Here is a 9,615-nt window from a genome sequence, read left to right on the forward strand (position 1 = left end):
ATCCACGGTTTCCCACTGTAATTCCTCTTGTTTTTATATTGCTTACGAGGACAGTTCCTGTCATATACTTTCTTGAATATATTTAAAAATTGCTCATATGCTTTATCTAAGTCTCTGTAAACTGATTCCCAGTTTTGCCCCATAAAATCCTCTTTTAGCCTCATTACAGCCTGTTCATTCGTCACCCTCCTACAGAAAATATTTGTTTTTGGCCTCTCTTTTCTATACTGGCCCTCATAAACCACAAATACTGGTAGATGATCACTAATATCATTTATAAGTAATCCACTTGTCATTTTGCTGTCAATAACATTGGTAAATATATTATATTATCTATTAGTGTTGCATGCTGGGTTGTTACTCTACTTGGTTTTGTAATTTTTGGGTATAAACTGCATCTATATATTGTGTTAATAAACTCCTCAGTTCCTGTGTGCTTGTTAGGATTTAACAAATCTATATTGAAGTTACCACATATGAACATTAATTTATGACTTATTGTCAAGTAATTTTCTTCCATCCAGTAATTAAATTTTTCTATGCTGGCTCCAGGTGCTCTATAAAGGAAACATCATAGTGAATGTGTTCATGTGTCTGTTGTTTTTTTTTTGTAGTGATCAGAGTGCAGAGAGATGACAGAAGAGGAGAAGGAGAGGAAGACTAAAGCTCAGAGAGCGGATAAGGAAGAGGAGGAGGGTTCAGCTGCAGTCAGACAAGAGGATGATGGTGATAAAGGCCAGAAATACAAAAATGGAGGTGATGATGAAGATGGTGATGAAGACACTGCTGGGATGAAGAAGAAGACCAAACAAAAAGTTGTTGGAGTGAGTTCCTGTCCAGAGAGGAAGTGTGTTCCAGGTATCCTCTACCTGGGTCATATTCCTCCAAGGCTCCGCCCCAAACACTTGAGGAACCTGCTGTCAGTGTACGGAGAGATTGGACGCATATTTTTACAACCTGAAGGTATTTTCTATAGAGCATACGCATACACTACCAGTCCAAAGTTTTCGGACAACTTCATGCTTTCAGTAGGTATCAGTCTGACCCAACAGTTGCACACATCCTCTCTACAATAGACAAACACTGCTGGGACAGGCAGCACTGCTGCAGATGTTCCCACAGATGTGTTGAAAACAGCCACTGTTCCTCTGATATCAGATGTTCAGGTTTTTTCTGTTATCTGATCGCTTATGTATTGCTCTGTCAGATGGTCAAGTGAGGAGAAGGAAGAGGAAGACTGGTTTGAGGAGGTGTGATTTTACTGAAGGATGGGTGGAGTTCAGAGATAAACGAGTGGCAAAGAAAGTGGCGGCTTCTTTGCACAACACACCGATGGGAACCAGGAAACGCCAGCGATTCTCCTCTGATCTCTGGTGCATCAAGGTACATTCTGCCTGGCAACATGTGACATCACAGCCGACAACACAGGGCATCATTCAAAGTTGTTTTATTTCACAAGTTCAAAGGTCAGGTGAAGGACGGTCCATGTAACACTTGTCAGTTAAATTTTCTATCTAAGAAGTGACAAATAGAAAACAGAATTTGGTTTTCTAAAATTTTATTTTTCAGTTTTTTCAGACCAGTATAAAATTAAGATTTTGAAATTGATTTTTGAATTTTCTATCCATGAAATGTACAATATAAAAACACAAAATATAACATTTAAAAATTGGATAGTTTTCATTTATGTTCTTTTTGGTTCACCCGAGAGGGTGGGATCTAAGCACCGGCTCACTGCGTTTGATTGGTCTGCGGTGCAGCTCAAACTGTCTGATTGTCTGTTCAAAATTCACATCCTGTCTGCAGGCTGTCATGGTGGTGTACAGTGATCAGGGTTTTTTCTATTAAGTGTGCAACGGGCATTGCTTCCAGCTAGCCAAAAAATGTGTGTGTGCTCATGTAATTAGTAACTACAGAGATGTGTATGGTACATTTCATGCACTGGCTAGCCACAGTGTTTGTATAACATTACCTAATAAAATACTTAGAGATGCAGCTGCTGGCATGAGAATAAAATAGAAACAGACTGATGCCTGATAAGAGGATTAGTTGATGGTCTATTAGCCTGGAGTTCACTGTATTAATCAAATCATTTCCACAACTCTGCTTCTTTCCCATAGGTCAAAGGTTGAAGTGTTTATTTGTCATATGCACAGTTAGGAAACATGTTTCCCTGTACAATGACATTCTTACTTTGCCGTCCCCATGAATGCCACAAAATACAAATGAAATATAAAGTAGACGAAAAAGTAACACAAAATCTAAGGCACTTTAAGCAGCAAATGCAGAGATATAAAAAAAAAATATAAGAATAGACTTGAACATGTTATTGGGATTAAAGGAGCCACTCTAAGTTGGTTCAAATCTTACTTATCAGAAAGATTCCAATTTGTTCATGTTAATGATGAATCTTCTGTGGAGACTGAAGTTAGCCATGGCGTTCTGCAGGGCTCTGTGTTAGGTCCAATTCTCCTCACTTTATACATGCTCCCTTTAGGCAATATTTTCCATTATAGGACCAAAATGTGTCATTAGTAATGCTTGTCACAGGTTCTGCGTTTGTTTCCACTACAGTGCGCCCGCTTTGAAGGTGCATTATGGGAGCTAAGAAAGGCCAAGTTCCAAATCAGAAAGCTCAGTGGGGGTCAGTTCAGAATTGCTTTAGTGGACATCAGACGATTTCTTTCTTTCCCCTGGGGCCTGGTCCATGGCTGAGTTGATCTTTTCCCTTTGTCCCACCATGTGTGTTTTGATTTGAAAATTTGCTGGTCTGGGTTTTTAGGGGTAGAAACTGGCTCATGTCCAGAACAGGAGCATCATCAGACTGGTGTGGGGAGATATAACGAGCCTTTTTTCTTGTTCTAAATTGCAGAGAGAAGTCTTTACCTTGGGTTTGAGTCCTTAAGCCATACTTTTTGATGACTGCGTGTTGTATATTGTGGATATGTAGCTGGAGGCCTTGAAGCTAGGCTGTGACTAGGTTTGAGCAAAGGATAAATATTTATATAGTCTCTATTGTTATGCATAGTAATTTCCATCGGTGCAAATGAGCACTTGTTGAGAACACTGTTCTGTGCAGTGTTAAAAGTCGGATCATCCTTACTGAATCAAGGTGGTTTCGAAATGTTCAGGCCCCGTGGAATCACCTTATTCCTGATGTACTCAGGTGATTGCATGCCATTTATTACACAGCATTTTTTTGGTGTGAAAAATTAAATCATTTCAAAAGGTCCACAGTTTTATAGTTGACATGCTCAAAGAGTAATGACAGTAGTGGTCCTTAAAACCTCTGTAGGATTGAAGCCACAGAAGGACGATGCTCCTTGGATATCGTCATCACTGGAAATGAGAGACTGAATAATGTTGCTATGATATTGCTCTCCCATGGCGAGTTCTTCTGAGAGTAGTAGGATCCAGATCTAGATACAGACTGGCCCAACTTCACCCACTGCTGGACTTACCTGTCTGTTTGTAGTATCTGCACAGGTTCCTGTGGACCCACCTGAGTGAGCGGCTGGCCTATGAGCAGACAGTTCTGCAGCAGAGACTCAGGACTGAAGTTTCTCAGGCAAAGAGAGAGAGTAACTTTTATCTGAACAATGTAGACAAGAGCGCTCACCTGGAAAACCTGAGGCGGAAAAGAGAAAGAGCCGGACAACAGGTAAACTCAAAAATACACACTTCTGTCTGCAGCTTCAATGCAAGTATAGTAATGCTAAAAACAACACCTTTACATAAAGCACAGGTGGAGACAGCAGTGTGCGCTGTAAAACATTATTTGTTGTTGTCAGGTGAATGATAAGATGTGGGACTTCACTCAGCATCAGACAGAGGAGGAGATCCAGATGAAGAAGAAGAAGAAGCACCTGGACAAGGCCTGCCTCATTCACCACAAGAGTCAATCAAACGTCTCCCTGCTGGCCAAGATTTTCAACTCCAACCAGTGAGAATGAGGGCAGAGAAACAGCTGAGTGGCTGTTGGACAGGTCAGCTTCCACAGAAGCAGTATGTGAATTGTGATGAACTGATGCTGACACACCCACCATCACCGACAAATATGGCCGTTGGCGCCTACAGAGCAGCTGCTGGTCAGATTAATTGATTGACTGAGTGATTCTTCTGATTAGAGCAAAGTATTGTTTGAATTGTTGAGAAAAAATTGTTTTTCTCCCACGTATCAAACTCATTAATATTTTCAGAATTTTGTACCTATCGCCTCAATGTGCTTCTGAAGTCTTTTTTTCCTATCTGTTTAAGTTAATTAATTCTGCTTAATTCTGGCACAAAAGACTGGTTACGTTAAGCGCACAAGTCCTAACGAGCTTGTTAATACTTCTGTTTCTGCCTGAATGAGCGCCTTGGAACTGTGTGATGTTTCAGGACGTGTTTTCAGTTTAAATGTTGTCTTTTTGTGAATGTTTGAAACATGCTGTAATAAAAATCATGTAACTGTTTTTTTTTACCTTTCCAACGCTCTTTTAAGTTAAAACGAAAAAGGTTTTAATGACATGATTAGATAATGTTCACACTGTGCAGTGCTGTACACCACACTCTGGAGAGTGAGGGAGGATCCCTGCTGCTCCCTCAAATCATCTGTTACGCGTATGATCCTGGCCTCCTTTGTTCTCATCTCTCTTTCTGCTAATACAAATCCATGCCTGCACATTCTCAAATGCTGAGTTGGAAACTGACTAGTACTAGAAATGTGGTTTATGCACTGTCAAATGTTTTGGTGGGGATGTAGCCTATTTCCATTGGCAACCTGAAAACATAATGCATCCGGTCGCAGCTATACCTGATGCTGAGAAAACTTAGAAGAAAGCATCTGGACGTAATTTTAGGTAAAAGACGTTTTGCCTCTCATTCAGGAGGCTTCACTGGTTCTGTCTGATTGGTGGTGAGCAGGAAGTATTTATCCACCTGGGTGGTGTTTCAGTCCCTTGACGGCCAACAATGTGCCCTAACAACTGAGTTGTTACAGTAATTTAAATAGACTGTATTTATTCAGCTGTAAGCTGAGGGGGACAAAATGCTGCTGGCAGCAGGAGATGAAATCAAACAGATCAAACACAAATGTATTTAGATCTTTATGTGTAGGATCTAACCTCATAGTGTGACCCAGCATTAATAGTTTAGGTGATTTTCAGTTGGGGTAAGGTTAAAGATCCACTTTGCCTTTGGACAAAATAAATATTAGACTTACACTGATGCCAAGCTTTGTCTTCTCAAAATAAAGATTAGTGGGATCATATCTAAAAACTTGATGAATTATTTCTTGGGTCAGCTGCGCATCTTTCTACTCTGAAGTTAATTTAGGGTTATTGCTTCAGTATGAGAAAAGAATTCTGGAAATCATTTTCCAATACATCTTTTATCATAAATCTTGTGGTCTGAACTAATGGAAATTCATGAGTGTGTGCGTGTTTGTGTTTTTCGGGGTGACGTCACTGACGGTGCGGTGGGTGGTTCCGTGATACGCACCGGAGGAGCGGAGCTGCAACATGGCTGCAGATTACTGGGAGTCAGAAAAACTCGACAGTCTGTCAGACTGAACCGAGACATAAATAACTCGGGACAGACCGGGGCAAACCCTGCCGGTGAGTATCACTTACGGCCGACCGTCATGCGTGACCGGGAAGCCGTTTCATGACAGACTGACGGAGTCGTTAACGGAGCGGCAGCTTCAGACATTAACGCACTTCCTCTGCTATTTATAACAGATTCATGCTGATTGAACATGTACTGCAGCAAATAGACGGGTCCCGTCCTCATACACTCCTATAGAAGCATGAAATAGAAAATAGACACTCCACAGAGAAACCCTCCAGAACATAGACCGTAAACTGACAGGAGACTGTCACTAGCCGTTAGCTAGCCGCTAGCCGTTAACCAGAAAACTCAAGTATCTTTAATTATTCATGTTGAGTGGACCTATGTCACAACACCCGGAAGTGACGTAATACACCGGTCCTATGACAGCGCGTTAGCCACTTTTGAGTGGATAAAGTTTGTTAGCAAAAAGTTTAGGTTGTTTACTAGGATGCTTTCATTGTGTTTATTTTAATCTCTAATCAGTGGAAAACCTTAACTAAGATCGAAATGCAATGAGACTATTAATTATAAGATTATTTATATGTCTGTTTACACTGCTTTTTCTGCATTGTTTGCACTGTTTGTTGATGTTAATACTGCTATTTTGTTATATTACACAGCCTTATGCTGGTTTACTGTTTTGCACATTGAGAGCCGATGTACCAGAGTCAAATTCCTCGTGTGTCTGTCACACCTGGCCAATAAAGCTGATTCTGATTCTGGTGAGATTAATCTTTATTAGTCCCACAACAGAGAAATTAACAAAGCTATAGCAGCAAGGTGATAAAAACAATGCACTCAGTAATAAAGTAATAGACAGGCTATTATCAATATAAACAATATAAATATAATAAAAAGTAAATCAATATTGCACACTGGTATTAATGAATTTTTACAGTTTGTAGGTGTGTGAGTAACTGCGGGGGGAGGGGGTCCTACCGGCAGCAGTGCTGGCTGGACAGTGTTGCAGTTTGACAGCAGCTGGAAGGACGGACCTGCGATAACGCTCTGTCATGCACATGAAGCAGTCTGTCACTGACGGAGCTGCCCAGTGCAGTTGCTGTGTTAGTTCTGCATCTTCACTAACGTCCAGCTGCCCATCTGTGACCTCAGAGTTCAGTTCGTATCATAGCTTTATTAACAACAAACAAAAATGGATTTTTGCTATCAGAACTCACTCTACACCCTCCGGTATGGTGCAGCTGTCCAGTTCTCATATTTGATTTGAACCTTGCTTGACCTGGCAGTTGTTGTTCCAGTCTGGCATCTTGAGAGAATCAGTTGGTGACTGGGCATTTCAGATGAAGGCTCAGAGGAGAGGTGTCTCGTGTCTGTATAAAGTGTGCCCTCCAGTCATCTCTCCGTGCATGTTCTCCTTCCCACATTTTTTCTCACATCTTATGTGGGTGGATGCAGTTAAGGGAGTTGGGATTTATCCTTAGTGATGACTTTATGTGAAAATATTATTGTGGTATTCTAGCCTTGATTTCCTCCCTTTATATGTCCAGGTGTGGTCTCCAGGCTGGCTGCTCCACCCCCCTCAGCATCACGCCCTCCCCTGCCCCCCCGACCCCCCCTCATGGAGAGGATGAGGAAGATTAAACGGCAGTTGTCTCTCACTCTAGGGAGGGGAGGGGCTGGGGAAGGGGACAGGACGTTGAGTGACACCATCAGTCAGGAAGTGACATCACACAGTGACTCAGGTAAGACACATGCGCACACACAGTCATTCTGGCAGTTGTCACTTACAGGGTCTGTACCTAGACTTACATTCATTTCCAGGAGACCTACCCTTAACGAGAACTGCTACTTGCCTAACGTTTAACCCTTTCCCTCAACCTTAACCAAAGCCGACACTTACTCTAACCTTAGACCCCGTCATTTTCATAAAATTCAACCAATTAGTTGCGGGGCCCAGCCTCCAGTCCCCACAAAGCAGTGTGCTCCCTGTGCTCCGTCCCCACAAGTATATTTAAGCAAGGCCACACACACGCACACATTCCCATGTGTGATCAGCAGGGTAGACGACCTGCTGCTGAGAATCACTGATTCTTTCTGAACATCAAATATCTGCGTATTGGTCCAGAATCATGTTTGTTTTATAAATTTATAAACATTTGTCAAATGAATTGAGTTCCTCAGAGGATCTCAACCTGAGCCTGGTTCTGTTCTGATATTGAATCCATTCCTGGTCTGGGAGAACTTGCACAAGCAATTCTGAGGTTTCAAAACCAGACGGCGCCCTCGCCATTGCTGTGCACTGAAATTCTGTCCATGAAAATCACAGAATTGGTGACAGTGGGCAAATGGAGCACAACATCCCCGGAAATGTATTTGACTTCCTGCCTGGAATACAGATCCCGCTTTCACTCCAGATATCCAAGGACTGGATGTCTCATAGGGATGACCCCCAACACTGACTCACAGTCGCATCGAAGTGACTTGCTCATTCTACAGGAAAAACTCCAGCACAGTGATGCGAAGGACAAATATAACAAAGAGCTAAATCCCACTGTTTAACTGGGACCGGTTCTGCATTAAATTGGGACCAGTTACAGTGTTAAACCGGGATACAGTGGGGTGTACTGTAGTAGTGTGGACAGCTGAACCAGTTTATCTGTAGGTGTCTTGAGTTGTGAATCACCTGATAAACAATGTGTTTTGTAACAGGAACATCCTCCAACATGTGGAAACAGGTGCAGTGTGAGATGAAGACTGATCTGACCTCTGACCTCTTGTTCACTGACTATAAATATGAACTAAAGACATGGAGTTCATGTGTTTGTGCAGCTCAGAGGTGGACATTGTGACTGTGCGGACACTGGTTTGATCCCTGGACCAGTAGGATACATCTGAGGACAGGAAAAGCTTTGTCATTACCACCACTGTGGTGCCCTTGAGCAAGGCACTGATTACTGTGCAGATTCAAGTGTGACTATGGAGCTGCGAGAACTGTCAGTGAACTTTAATTTAGAACAAGATAGAAGAGGTTGACGGTGTGATTCTTCACAGACAACTCCTTCCTCTTATGTGATCACGCGGTTTTATCTATCACTGTGACTGGTTGTCTGCTGAGAATTAATCCCATCAGTCTGCTGCACTCTGCTGCTTTTTGTTTTTTTAATTTCTGTTTTCTATAACTTGATTTGTTTCTTCTTGTCTTCTCCATTTTCTTTTAAACCCCCCCATCATCCCCAGAGGTGTCTCTTCATTCTTCTTCTGCTGGTATGAACGTTCGAGGTTCTACTTCTTCTGTTCAGTCTATCCTTCAGTCGTACAGCAGCTCACTGAGGAAACCGCGAGGCCTCGGACGCAGCCTGAGCTCCTACCTGAACCATACCAACAGACTGGGTACTAATACTGTAAATGCATATATACAAATACTACACTACCTGCACCGTACAATCAGACTGGGTAGTTATACAGCAAATGCATGTTATTTTTTTTTAAATATTAACTCAAAAGGAGACACCAAAGCCTGACATTACTTTTACTGTTAACAAATGATGCGAAATGTCCAGATATCATTGTAACAATGATACCGGAGTACTTTTCTTCCTTTCTGAATAAAAGCATGCTGCTCTGTTTCCCGCTCTGTTTTCCCGCCCCAACGTTCTTGAACGCTGAAAAGGTAGGCCCCCTTTCCCCAACCAGGGACTTTTACAACCATGTACCTGAACTAAATTTAGACTCTAGCTAGGATTGGGTTCTGTAGGATATGGTTCGTATTACCATTGCTAACTCTGAGAGACGAGGCAGTCCAAGTAACTTCAAAACAGTGCTGATTTATTCAAAGGATCACAGGTAAAATTAACATTACACGCTCAAGTATCTTGCATCTCCAAACTGCACGCAGGCAGATGTAAGATGAAAGACCCTGAACCCACCAGGCCTATACATTATATCCCCTCGGTTGGGCTAGCCCCATACTACACAGAAACGTCAACCGAGACGTCTCTGTTACCAGCTTTGCAGCTGGTCATAGCAGTAGTCAAAACATGAAGCAAATCAATGTGTGTGTGT

The 9,615-nt window shown here is 42.1% G+C and overlaps 2 protein-coding genes across 5 annotated transcripts in view; both read left to right on the plus strand.

The window, feature by feature from the left end:
- The window catches only part of abt1 (activator of basal transcription 1), a 12,635-nt gene extending 7,408 nt beyond the window's left edge, over window positions 1–5,227 (plus strand). Inside the window, exons 2-5 of the mRNA XM_020613739.1 lie at window positions 615–963; window positions 1,208–1,383; window positions 3,476–3,661; window positions 3,792–5,227. Coding sequence (XP_020469395.1) covers window positions 633–963; window positions 1,208–1,383; window positions 3,476–3,661; window positions 3,792–3,947 — 849 coding nt within the window. The 5' untranslated portion in view covers window positions 615–632 and the 3' untranslated portion in view covers window positions 3,948–5,227. The remainder of the gene's footprint in view (window positions 1–614; window positions 964–1,207; window positions 1,384–3,475; window positions 3,662–3,791) is intronic.
- A 156-nt stretch (window positions 5,228–5,383) lies between these two features.
- cdk16 (cyclin dependent kinase 16) overlaps window positions 5,384–9,615 on the plus strand; it is a 35,657-nt gene continuing 31,425 nt past the window's right edge. For all 4 annotated transcript variants that reach the window (XR_002276009.1, XR_002276010.1, XR_002276011.1 and 1 more), the window contains exons 1-3: window positions 5,384–5,597; window positions 7,101–7,295; window positions 8,791–8,943. Coding sequence is in view for 1 of the 4 variants with exons in the window: in XM_020613738.1 (XP_020469394.1) it covers window positions 5,399–5,597; window positions 7,101–7,295; window positions 8,791–8,943 (547 nt within the window). In the remaining 3 variants the exon portion in view is untranslated. The remainder of the gene's footprint in view (window positions 5,598–7,100; window positions 7,296–8,790; window positions 8,944–9,615) is intronic.

Source organism: Monopterus albus, unplaced genomic scaffold (assembly GCF_001952655.1).
Source record: "Monopterus albus unplaced genomic scaffold, M_albus_1.0 scaffold138.1, whole genome shotgun sequence".
NCBI lineage: Eukaryota > Metazoa > Chordata > Actinopteri > Synbranchiformes > Synbranchidae > Monopterus > Monopterus albus.